The sequence below is a fragment of the Nanorana parkeri genome, unplaced genomic scaffold (assembly GCF_000935625.1).
Source record: "Nanorana parkeri isolate BGI_ZX_2015 unplaced genomic scaffold, ASM93562v1 scaffold1687, whole genome shotgun sequence".
In the NCBI taxonomy this organism is placed as follows: Eukaryota; Metazoa; Chordata; class Amphibia; order Anura; family Dicroglossidae; genus Nanorana; species Nanorana parkeri.
The window spans coordinates 108,287-121,240 of NW_017307955.1; the positions used below are offsets into that span (position 1 = coordinate 108,287).

The window sequence follows — 12,954 nt, forward strand, 5'->3', positions numbered from 1 at the left end:
AATGAGACTGTCACAGGTCGGCTCAGTAGATCGGGAGGTGAGCGAACACAACCGGCGTTCGCTCACTTCTCGGTCCTGTCACGGCTGGATTCCCCCCTCCCCGCGCCGACCCTCCAGCGCTGACTGGCGGAACGGACGGGGAAGGGGCGGGTTCAGCTGGCTCTGCCACTAGACAGGCGGAGCCAGCTGTCACTCACACAGCTGGGCGGATCCAGACATAATTGTCGGGATCCGCTTCAGCTGCGGCGTCTCAGTATACCGCGAGCTGTAGCTCCCTATATACTGAGCTTTGGGTGACGGGAGGACGCTAGTTTGTGTCATCCCGTTACCCGAAGGAGAACTATGGGGAAAAGCCCTGACCCCATAGTTCTCCTTTAAGGGGAAATTAATCTACACTCTGATTGGCCTGTTTACCAGAGATCATGTGACCAAATTGACCGGGCTTATTCATTAAGTGAAGACCACATAAAAGGAGGCTGATAAATAGCAAGGCAGGGGCTTCGAGTTCTCAGTCTGATACAGGAAGTGCTGGTACTGTCAGGATCTTCAGGGAAGAAACTTTGCAACAGATTTACAATAGAACTATTGGTGTAAGAAAACTGTATACAGCGAGACACGATGCCACACATGCTGAGGAATAGGCTGAGGGGGTTTCCATACACTTTAGGAGGAATGATGAGCCTGCGCTGTGTTTTGCACTGACAGGACGGCTCCCGGGTTTCCTCGCAGAAATCATTTTGTTTGTACAATAAAATCTGGAGAGAAACCAACTCACGGCTTTTCCTCATCACCAGATAATCCCCGCATTCATCCTCTATCGGCAGGAAGATCTCTGGCACCACGATGAGAATCCGTCTCTTTGGGGGCGGGGTTATGTTCCACGTACATTCCGTGTTGGCGGGGTAATTTCCAGGATAGTTTGGCGATTCTATGTAACCTGTATATTCCCCGAGCTCACCCCCGCACTGCCTGTCTGGAATCAGAAAAGGGACAGAAGATTCTGTATTAGAAAAGAGGAGAGAAGAAGTAAACTGGAAGCAACAATGTTAGTTTTATATAAAATAGACACATTCACAGACACAGATGTCACACTTCCTGTTTAATCTGTGTAGTGAACGTCCCTTTCTGGTCTTTGGTGCTGTGAAGGAGCCGTGTGTTTTAGCAACAAATACTTCAAGTGTCTGGTAAGGTGTGCGTCGCGCTTCGGTGACTATTTAGTGCTCAGGATTAGGTTAAGCCAGGGTAGGAAATGCTGGAGAGGTGGAGACCTACCTGAACAACATGGAAGGGAGCAAACGTCGCCAGGGTGCAGGGGTCAGATGTGTGTAACGTGCAGAGTGCAGGGGGTCAGTACTATGTAACATTGAGTGCCGGTGTTCTAAACTCCAACTCCTCGAGATCTCCAACGACCCGACTTCCGGTTTAGTTAGCGCACCTCTTACTTCTAACTAAACCGGAAGTCAGGTCGTTGGAGATCTCAACAAGTTGGAACTTTCGATAGAACACCGGGGTTTAGGAGTGTGTAATGTACAGAGTGCAGGATGCCAGGATTGAATAACATACATAGTGCAAGGGTCAGGATTGTGTAATGTACATAGTACAAGGGTCAGGAATGTGTAATGTACATAGTACAAGGGTCAGGAATGTGTAATGTACATAGTACAAGGGTCAGGAATGTGTAATGTACATAGTACAAGGGTCAGGAATGTGTAATGTACATAGTACAAGGGTCAGGAATGTGTAATGTACATAGTACAAGGGTCAGGAATGTGTAATGTACATAGTACAAGGGTCAGGAATGTGTAATGTACATAGTACAAGGGTCAGGAATGTGTAATGTACATAGTACAAGGGTCAGGAATGTGTAATGTACATAGTACAAGGGTCAGGAATGTGTAATGTACATAGTACAAGGGTCAGGAATGTGTAATGTACATAGTACAAGGGTCAGGAATGTGTAATGTACATAGTACAAGGGTCAGGAATGTGTAATGTACATAGTACAAGGGTCAGGAATGTGTAATGTACATAGTACAAGGGTCAGGAATGTGTAATGTACATAGTACAAGGGTCAGGAATGTGTAATGTACATAGTACAAGGGTCAGGAATGTGTAATGTACATAGTACAAGGGTCAGGAATGTGTAATGTACATAGTACAAGGGTCAGGAATGTGTAATGTACATAGTACAAGGGTCAGGAATGTGTAATGTACATAGTACAAGGGTCAGGAATGTGTAATGTACATAGTACAAGGGTCAGGAATGTGTAATGTACATAGTACAAGGGTCAGGATTGTGTAACGTACTGAGTACATGGGTCAGGATTGGATAATGTACATAGTGCAGGGGTCAGGATTGTATTATGTACATAGTGCAGGGGTCAGGATTGTGTAATGCACATAGTGCAAGGGTCAGGATTGTGTAACGTACTGAGTACATGGGTCAGGATTGGATAATGTACATAGTGCAGGGGTCAGGATTGTATTATGTACATAGTGCAGGGGTCAGGATTGTGTAACGTACTGAGTGCAGGGGTCAGGATTATGTAACGTACTGAGTGCAGGGGTCAGGATTGTATTATGTACATAGTGCAGGGGTCAGGATTGTGTAATGTACATAGTGCAGGGGTCAGGATTGTATTATGTACATAGTGCAGGGGTCAGGATTGTGTAACGTACTGAGTACATGGGTCAGGATTGGATAATGTACATAGTGCAAGGGTCAGAATAGTATACAGTGTAAGGGTTAGGATTGTGTAACGTACTGAGTACATGGGTCAGGAATCGTATGTAACATATTGAGTGTAGGGGTTTAGGAGTGTGTAGCATACAGAGTGCAAAAGTTGGAAGTTTGTTGTACAGAGTGTAGGGCCACTTCTAAACGTATCCCTTTCTCTACAGCCTAACCCTTTATCCTCCAACTCTGCCATGAAAAAACACTATTATATTTATATTCCAATGCTCCTCCTTGTAACTCTATGTAATCCGTCTGTCTGTGTGCTCAGAACCATTTTCAGAATTGTCTACCGCCTGACAACGGAGGGAAAGCTTACATCTTTAATAAGTCATGTTATCCAATAAAAGGGTATCACTTAAACTCCAAACTTTCTGAGTTGTTGCTCTTTAAAAAAAACCCTTTTAAATAAACCAGCTGCTACTTGAAGTCTGAAAAGGGCAAAATGTAGGTTTGGTTTTTTTTTTGTAACATTATATTTGTTCCATGAAATGTGTCAGCGATTTCTTCAGAACCACCTGGCTCCACTTGGAGTAATCTGGCACTCTGTACTGTAAATAAACTGAATAATGCGGATTTTCTCTGACCGTTAAGAGCCTAAAACATAAACACTTTCACCGCCAAGACCGTAAAAACCTCTTTCGTCACCGAAGATTCAGAGAAACAATTTACTGTTTGTTTTTCTTATAGCGTATATGTGTTTGTGACTTGTGTGTTTTTGATACATTGTATTCTTGCGATCAGTTTATTTAGGTTTTTTTTCTTCTTTCATTTCTTTTAGATTTATTTCCTTTTTTCCCCCCACTATAAATAAAACGGAGTTAGGACATTCCAGGTAAATATTCTTTATTTTACCCAAACGAGATCCGTACCTGCTTGCGTGCCGGCCAGAGACAAACTAGATACAAAACCACCACAATGCCTCACGACTTGTGTTAAAATGTATCAATTATTTAGTACAGCAATAGGAAAAAGACAACAAAAACACAGCAAACCTTAAAAACAATTACAAATCCCTGAAGCTCATCAAGGAAACCCCGTGAACTAAAAATACCAATTAGAGATGGCGTGCAAACTAACACGCGCATATGAATAAAGACTTCACAGCTATAATAACAAAATAAAATCAATGCACTTATAAACCCCAAAAGGTGTTCTGTGTGACCCCCTATCTGGAGGCAACCCGAGTTCTATAGACTTAGCACTTCTGCCTTGCAGCACTGGGGGGTCCCGGTTCAAATCCTGATCAGGACACTATCTTGAGTGGGTTTCCTCCGGGTACTCTGGGTTTTTTCCCGCTACTCCGGTTTCCTCCCACACTCTAAAGACATGCTGGAAGGTTAAGTGGTTCTGGTCTAAATCAGCCCTGTATGTATGTATGTATGTATGTATGTATGCATGCATGCATGCATGTTGTGGCAGTGCGTGGCAATGCCACAGAGTATGCTGGCAACACGGTCACCCAGGACTCTCAGCCAGAGGGGCTGAGAGGTTCCAGAATGCAAATAGTTCTGGAGGGAAGAAACTGGCCTTTCAGTTTTTCCGGATTGTAGCCGGGATCTGGATCTCTGGAGATTTCTTAGTGTTCTGGGTGGGATGAAATCTCCAATCCTGAGGTCAGGTGTTGCTGGTGATCAGGAGTGCAGCCTCATTAAGACCTCAGACCAGAGTTCAGAGGAGGAGTTGGTGGTGTGTGCTGGAGGCAGAGGAGGGTCGAGCCAAGCCAGTGGTGTGTGGGTGTGCAGGAGGCACACGACCACAAGCAGACTCGCTGTGCATGCTGGACGCATGTGGAACAGCTAGGGGAGTCTGGGGAAGGTTGGTGACCCAAGAGACCTGGTGGACACACTGCTGAGAGAGCAGTGTGAGTGCTCACCAGGGGTGATCAGAGTGAGTATCCCACAGAGGTGTGCTAAAGACTGTACTTGCTGAGACACAAGCAGACTGTATGTTGCTGAATTAAAGCTCTTTTATGTTACAGAAGAATAATAAAGACTTTTGGTTAAAGGAAAAGCCTGTGCGAGTGCTCTGTGAGCTCCCCAACATTACAATGTATGTATGTATGTATGTATGCAGGGCCGGATTTACTCTCCCTGCCGCCCCAAGGCCAGGCTCCGCAATACGCAATTATTTTTTACTTTTTAATCACCTTTGTATTTTTTTAATTAATTTTTTTCATATAATTTTTTTTTCCACCTAACTTTATTGCTATCACACAGGAGAAAACAATCCCCTGTGTGATAGCAATTGGAGGTGACAGGTTCTCTTTATTGACCCTGTCACCTCCAATACAGGAGTTCTAGCACAGCACTGTTGAGATTGGAAGAGCACGGCACAGCACGGCACAGCTCTCCCCTCTCACTGTCTACACGGAGCAGCAGGGTTACTTTTAACCGCAGTGAGGAGAGACTCGGCGGCGGAGCCCGGTGGATGGAACCAGAGCAGAGAGGTAAGTGCAGGAGGCTGCAGACTGTTTACATGTGATCTCGGCGACATCCCTGACATCACATGTAAACGAACAATCGGCTTCCTCACTCTACATTTAGTCCTGCTTGTGCAAAGCAGGACTGAATGTAGAGAGGCCAACTTACCCACAAGGATACCGCTGTCGCCGTTCTGCGCCCTGCCGCCCCGAGGCCGGGCCTCGGTGGCCTTGTGGGGAATCCGGGCCTGTATGTATGCATGCATGCGAGATAGCGACCTTAGATTGTAGGCTCCTTGAGGGCAGGGACAGATGTGAGTGTGCAGTATGTAAAGTGCTGCGTAAATTGTCACTGAAAAAAAAAATATACACAAATCTTCATATAAAAATGTGCACTGAGAACCTACAGTATATATCCAACCTGACCGAGAACATCCGAATGATTGTAAACCTGGAAGTAAGCTACGGAACGGAGACAATTAGTCCCGGCTTTGCAACAAAAAAGCGAAAGAGGATTTGCATGGTAATTAAAGGAGAACTAAGGGGTCAGGGCTTTTCCCCATAGTTCTCCTTAGGGTAACGGGAGGACACAAACTAGCGTCCTCCCGTCACCCTAGGCTCAGTATATAGGGAGCTGCAGCTCGCGGTATACTGAGACGCCGCAGCTGAAGCGGATCCCGACAATTATGTCTGGATCCGCCCATCTGCGTGACTGACAGCTGGCTCTGCCTATCTAGAGGCAGAGCCAGCTGTACCCGCCCCCTCCCCCGTCACCCCCCTCATAGTTCTCCTTTAAGTCCCCGGAGAGTCCACAGCCATTTGTTTTATATCGCTACTATGGCTGTGAAGTCTTCATTCTCATGCAATTGTTGGTTTATACAGCATCTCTAACTGGCATTCACAGCTCAGAGGGATCCTTGATGAGCTTTATAGGATTTGTAATTGTTTTTAGGCGTTTTGTCTTTTTCATGTAACAGATATGTTTTTGGAGAGAATTTTTGCATTTTCAGACAAATATTCTTTATCATGTAACGGGTTTTGTTATACACGGGGATGGAAAACGATAAACCCCGAATGACGTTCCTTCTTTCCGCGCTGTTTCAGTCCCTCCGGCTCCCACCTCGATTCCCCCCCAACAAAGATGTTCAGGAAAGTTGCAATTCTGCAATATTTGGGTGTTATTTATCAATTCCATCTACAAGGACAGATCTTGGAGAACATGGAGTCCGGGGTGGGGTGGGGGGGTGTATACAGATAACCCCGTCGAGCCGGAGTTCACTCTTTCAAACACATACACAACTTTTTATTTGCGAAAATGCAACTCGTGTCCAACAAACGGCGCCTGACCGATTGGACAGATCTGATTGGTTAGCTGTGATTTAACTCAATTGGATGATATTATCGGACAGGAAAAAAAAAAAATCGAAGAGGGGGGCACTTACTTTTGCACTGGGTTATGTTGGTGGATCCGTCGAAGTCTGTGCTGGTGTTCCCCGGGCAGGAGATGCAGAAATTCTGACCAAATTCCGGCTGGTACATCCCCATCGGACACCTGATGCATCTGTGCGTCGTGGTGTTGTAGGAGTGTCCGGGCGAACACTGAACTGCGCAAACCCACAAGAAACGGATGTCAGTTGGAGGCGGAGAAAGATATAGTAAATGTGCAAATACAAATCATTTTTGCCCAATAAGGTAAAAAATGGCCGGACCTTCATACTACTTTAAATACTTTACTTTAGTCCCAGTGATGCCATTGGGACAAATTGATGTTCTCCGGGGTCCTTGGAGTGTCTTGGGGAACATAGAGACAGCCAGTCCCCTCATTCTACAATGTAATTGTTATGGGCGGTCTGCGCACATTCCTAACCTAATGATGTATTATGTGAAAGGTTAAGGTTTGGGACGGTGCTACATGACAACTGCCTGGGATTGGAGCTTGAAGCCTCCCGCTTGAGCAAGGGAGTCAGATGCTCGGTACACCCGCCATGTCTGAGGATCTCTTCTGCACTTTCTAATCTTTCTCTATTATTTTGTAACTCTTCTCTTCTAAATACCCATCCGGAACAGTGGCGTAACAATCACCATAGCGACCCAGGCGGTCGCTATGGGGCCCTGCGATTTCTAGTTACGCCCCTGATCCGGAAACCTTCACCTTGATCAGAGATTGCTGATTCCCTTAACACACCCACCCTGACATTGAGGTGAAAGGGGTGCAAAATTCAACCTCCACATTTCTAAAATGTCTTCTTTCCTATCACTGCGGTGGTGATGGGGCCAACGTCTCCTGACCTATAAGTCACAGGGGGCCCCCACTCACAGGTCGTGTGCCCTGACACTTGCACACATTTGTCCCATAGAGATGAAAAGAGGACCAATGGAGATGGTATTTTAGCACGGAGAGTCACCTTTGGTTTCGCAGTCATGGAATGTTGATGCTCCACTGTGCCGGGTGGTCAGGCCTCCACCGCAGGAGAAGCAAGATGTCCTCCCAGCTTCAGGCTGGAAGGTCCCCAGGGGGCACGGTTCACACGGACGAAACCCATCCATGGAGAATTCACCAGGAGGACACAGACCTGAGGGAGACAAGGAGAGAATGATCACCATTGTCATACAGACATGGTTCCCTGTTGTGGTGTGGTCGCCTTTACAGCAGCCAATGCGCTCACAGGTCAGCATGAGCGATAAGGAGATAACTTTCTCCTGATAACCAGAAACTAGTGCAATATAAATCCTACTCCAGCTGTAATAAGAAGCCATATGTTATACTCTTCCGGAGGTCAGTTCATGCAACTGTTCATACTGGCTGGTGGGGCAGCATGATAATTCTGTGCTCAAGCAGCACTGGGGTCCTGGGCTTAATTCTTAACAAAGACACTGTCCACCTGGAGTTCAGAGTCTGCCTGGAGCAATATATTTATAATAATAGTGTGTGACTGTAGGGGGAGTGTGTCTGTACAGAGACTGATGTGACTGGCTCAGTGATCTCTGTACAGCACTGCGGTATATGTCAGAGCTATATAAATGTATAATAATAGTGTGTGACTGTGGGGGGGACATTAGAGTGTAAGCTCCTCTGTACAGAGACTGATGTGACTGTGGGGGAGGGGACATTAGAGTGTAAGCTCCTCTGTACAGAGACTGATGTGACTGTGGGGGAGGGGACATTAGAGTGTAAGCTCCTCTGTACAGAGACTGATGTGACTGTGGGGGAGGGGACATTAGAGTGTAAGCTCCTCTGTACAGAGACTGATGTGACTGTGGGGGAGGGGACATTAGAGTGTAAGCTCCTCTGTACAGAGACTGATGTGACTGTGGGGGAGGGGACATTAGAGTGTAAGCTCCTCTGTACAGAGACTGATGTGACTGTGGGGGAGGGGACATTAGAGTGTAAGCTCCTCTGTACAGAGACTGATGTGACTGTGGGGGAGGGGACATTAGAGTGTAAGCTCCTCTGTACAGAGACTGATGTGACTGTGGGGGAGGGGACATTAGAGTGTAAGCTCCTCTGTACAGAGACTGATGTGACTGTGGGGGAGGGGACATTAGAGTGTAAGCTCCTCTGTACAGAGACTGATGTGACTGTGGGGAGACATTAGATTGTAAGCTCCTCTGCTGCAGGAACTGATGTTACTAGCTCTGTGTCCTCTGTAGATGATGGAAATGTATCTCCTGCGTTACCTAAAAGTGACCACAAGATGGCGATGTAGATTCATCAAACATCTGGAAGACTTTCACACAGGCGAATAACATTCAGAATGCATAGTGCTACAGGAGATTGCCAGAGACTGCAGGCTTACTACAGGAGACGGTCAGAGTTGTAACATGCTAAAGGCGCAGCTAGAGAACTATTACATGAGACTTTTAGAAATCACTGACAATACAAACCAAGGCTTACAATCCTGGGACTGGCTTCATAATAAGCACCAAATGGCTGCAGTTTGAACACGAATGCAGTGAAATAATTAAACATGAAAAGCTGCAGTGTGAATGCGGAAGAGTGAAAAGAGACAAAACACAGAAAAAAAAATCATAAAACCCCTGAGAAAGTTCCATCTGTCCCAGCACACCACAGAAAAGATCATTCCAAGCTTAGGATGAAATGAACAGATAGTTAAATGTGGTCATCTTGGAGTGTTGGGTTAAAAATCCCTTCTATCCATATCCACCAACGATCCAAAAACGTAACTCGATTAAAAGCTCAACTACAATTCCCCTTCAGGAGATGGCAACTGAATGAACGGATCTACCTGCAGTGCTGCATAACATACTCATAGTGACACTTCAGTAGACACCTGACCATCACACCTAGATGAGCTTGCTGGACATCTCGTTCCAGAACCATGGCCATTCATATGGAGTTGCCACCCCCCTCCCATCTATGGCCATTAACATGGCATTGCCACCCACTTCCCATCCATGGCCATTAATAGGGCATTGCCACCCACTTCCCATCCATGGCCATTAACATGGCATTGCCACCCACTTCCCATCCATGGCCATTAATAGGGCATTGCCACCCACTTCCCATCCATGGCCATTAATAGGGCATTGCCACCCACTTCCCATCCATGGCCATTATTGGGCATTGCCACCCACTTCCCATCCATGGCCATTAATAGGGCATTGCCACCCACTTCCCATCCATGGCCATTAACATGGCATTGCCACCCACTTCCCATTCATGGCTATTAATAGGGCATTGCCACCCACTTCCCATCCAAGGCCATTAATAGGGTATTGCCACCCCCCTCCCATCCATGTCCATTAACATGGCATTGCCCCCCACTTCCCATCCATGGCCATTATTGGGCATTGCCACCCACTTCCCATCCAAGGCCATTAATAGGGTATTGCCACCCCCCTCCCATCCATGTCCATTAACATGGCATTGCCACCCCCTCCCATCCATGGCCATTAACATGGCATTGCCACCCACTTTACATCCATGGCCATTAACATGGCATTGTCACCCCCCTCCCATCCATGGCCATTAACATGGCATTGCCACCCACTTCCTATCCATGGCCATTAATAGGGAGTTGCCACCCCCTCCCATCCATGGCCATTAACATATGGTGTTCAGTAGGGTTGAGGTCATGGCTCTGTGCAGGATACTTAAACAAAACCATGTCTTCATGGAGCTGGCTTTGAACTCCGAAAAGGACCTTCCACAAAGCGCATCTGTTGGTATTTGTGCCCATTCAGCCAAGAGTATGTGTGGGGTTGGGTACAGCTCTTGGAAGAGAAGACCAGCCTGGTGTTCAGTAGGGTTGAGGTCAGAGCTTTGTGCAGGACACTCGAGTTCCTCCACCAAACTGGTCACACCGTGTCTCTATGGAGCTGGCTTGGGGCACCTGAACTCAATAATGCCTATGAAACCCAAGTGTTCCTAAGGTGTTCCTATGTTCCACAGGGTTGAGGTCGGGGCTCTGGTGTGGAGGAACTTGAGTGACCTTCACAAACTGGTCACACCATGTCTTTATGGAGCTGGCTTTGTACACAGGGGACAGTGATGGGGGAAAAGGGTCTTCACCAAACTGTGACCACAAGGCTGGAAGAGTCCAACTGTCTACAGTGTTCTGTTAATGAAACAGAACCCTTCAATGGAGACACCGGAACTCCATCCACTTGGAGGAGGTCTACATATTGTGGCCATATAGCGGGAATGTAACCCTCCCGGTGACTCTCAGTTACCTCCGCACTCGGAGAGGTCTCGGGCCCCCACGTGCTTCGGACTGTCTCTGTTCTCGGGAGCCGGGCAGATCTCACACGCGATCTGCCCTCCTTCGGTCTGATAGGTCCCGTTGGGGCATAGAACGCACTGCTCCTTCTGTCCGTCGTAGAACGTGCCCGCGTGGCAGCTAACTGAGAGACAAGAGGAGAGAAAAGCACGCTGGTTAGTAGGCAGAAGGTAAAGCGCGGGCGAGCCAAGCTGACCGCCAACAATTGTTATGTGAGAAAAAAAAAAGAATAAAAGCAGAAGTTTTATGTTTTAGCGATAACTGGAGGTTAGTAGAAGTTACACATTTCAGTTTACAAGTCTGCAATACACTCCTGACTTAGTGGAAAGCTCCATCTATCCTTATAAATCGTCCTTGAGCTCCAGTCAGTGACTTTGCCCAGGCTGAGATGATGTCATTAGTCTGCTGCAGGCAGGAGGAAGAATTTCCCCAGTCTCCCCCCCACCCCCGAGTGATTGGTCTGTTGCATGCAGGAGGAAGCATATCCCCAGTCTCCCTTTCCCCAGTAATCAATGTGCTGCAAGATGGAGGAAGCATTTCCTCAGTCTCCCCCAGTGATCAATGTGCTGCAAGATGGAGGAAGCATTTCCTCGGTCTCCCCTCCCCCAGTGATCAGTCTGCAACATTGCAACTTTGTAGCCAGTCACAAGGTGAGAAGCTGCAGCAGGGGGCTGATCTGCATCAGATATTTGTGAACACAGCCAAGAACTGCACAGGCGCTGGGATTTATATGCATTGGGTCAGACATGCTGCATCCAACATGGGAACATAAATTCTGAAAAGGTTAAAAAAAAAAACCCTCAAAAGCCGCCCAATAATTCCTAGTTTGCTGTGTCTGGTTTTAGTGCATAGCAGTGTGCAGAGGGTTAGGCGATGGCGTCTCTCGCACTCCTCTGTGTGTTTGAGGTCCCCGGTATCCCCCTGACCCACTGGAGAGGCTGGAGAACAAAGTTCGGGTGCGCAGTGCCCCGTATAATTGGGGTGTTAAAGGATGAGGAATCCTAATCCCTTTTATCTTCAGCCCCCAACAAAAGAAGCAATTGGCTTTCGCAGACTCGGGTTTTCACAGCTCCGTCTCTTTGTCAGGCTCCAGTGACCACTAAAAGGCGATTCTCCGAGCTCAAGCAGCTGTTTTTAAAAAGTTTGGGCCCTTTGTGATGCATGGAGGGGCCCGGCGGGGTGCCGGGATTAATGCCGACAAAGACATTTAAGAGCACTTCACCCCCCCCAAGTGTCCCCGTCACCGATGGTAGCACCACAGAGTCCTGAATGTGAACCCGGCCACGAGGTCAGCACCGGCTCACCGGCCTCAGAAACGGTCAGAATCACGCCGCGTCCGGCCGACATCTTTATGTCTTTTATACAGTTCACGGGATGGAGACGGAGATCTGTACCCGAGACCGATCCGCAAACTGCACAACGGACCGTCCAGATACAGGAAGGAGACTCATAAATCATCAGATACAAAGTATCAACCGAGACCAAGAGGTCATGTGATCAAACCTCACTCCTCCCCCAGTGTCATATATAATATAGAGACATTGTGGCATCACCTCCCTCCAGATACATACACACTATATTGCCATTAGTGTTGGGACGCTTTTACACGCACATGAACTCTAATGGCATCCCAGTCTTAGTCCGTAGGGTTCAGTATTGGGTTGGCTCCGCCCTTTGCTGCTATAACAGCTCCGCCTCTTCTGGGAAGGCGTCCACAAGGTTTAGGAGCGTGTCTATGGGAATGTTGGACCATTTGTGGGGTCAGGTGCTGATGTTGGGGGAGGGGCTCGCAGTCTCCGCTCTAATTCATCCCAAAGGTGTTCTATGGGGTTGAGGTCAGGACTCCACCCCAAACTCCCCCATCCGTGTCTTTATGGACCTTGCTTTGCGCACTGGTGCGCAGTCATGTTGGAACAGGAAGAGGTCGTCCCCAAACTCCTCCCACAAAGTTGGGAACATGAAATTGTCCAAAATGTCTTGGTGTGCTGATGCCTTAAGAGTTCCCTTCACTGGAACTAAGGGGCGGAGCCCAACCCCTGAAAAACACCCCCCCCCCC

At 47.5% G+C, this 12,954-nt stretch overlaps 1 protein-coding gene across 1 annotated transcript in view; it reads right to left on the bottom strand.

The window, feature by feature from the left end:
- SCUBE2 (signal peptide, CUB domain and EGF like domain containing 2) overlaps positions 1 to 12,954 on the bottom strand; it is a 76,063-nt gene that overhangs the window by 3,327 nt on the left and 59,782 nt on the right. The window contains exons 16-19 of the mRNA XM_018571147.1: positions 10,851 to 11,021; positions 7,562 to 7,729; positions 6,599 to 6,760; positions 776 to 973 (exon numbers count right to left, since the gene is read on the bottom strand). Coding sequence (XP_018426649.1) covers positions 776 to 973; positions 6,599 to 6,760; positions 7,562 to 7,729; positions 10,851 to 11,021 — 699 coding nt within the window. The remainder of the gene's footprint in view (positions 1 to 775; positions 974 to 6,598; positions 6,761 to 7,561; positions 7,730 to 10,850; positions 11,022 to 12,954) is intronic.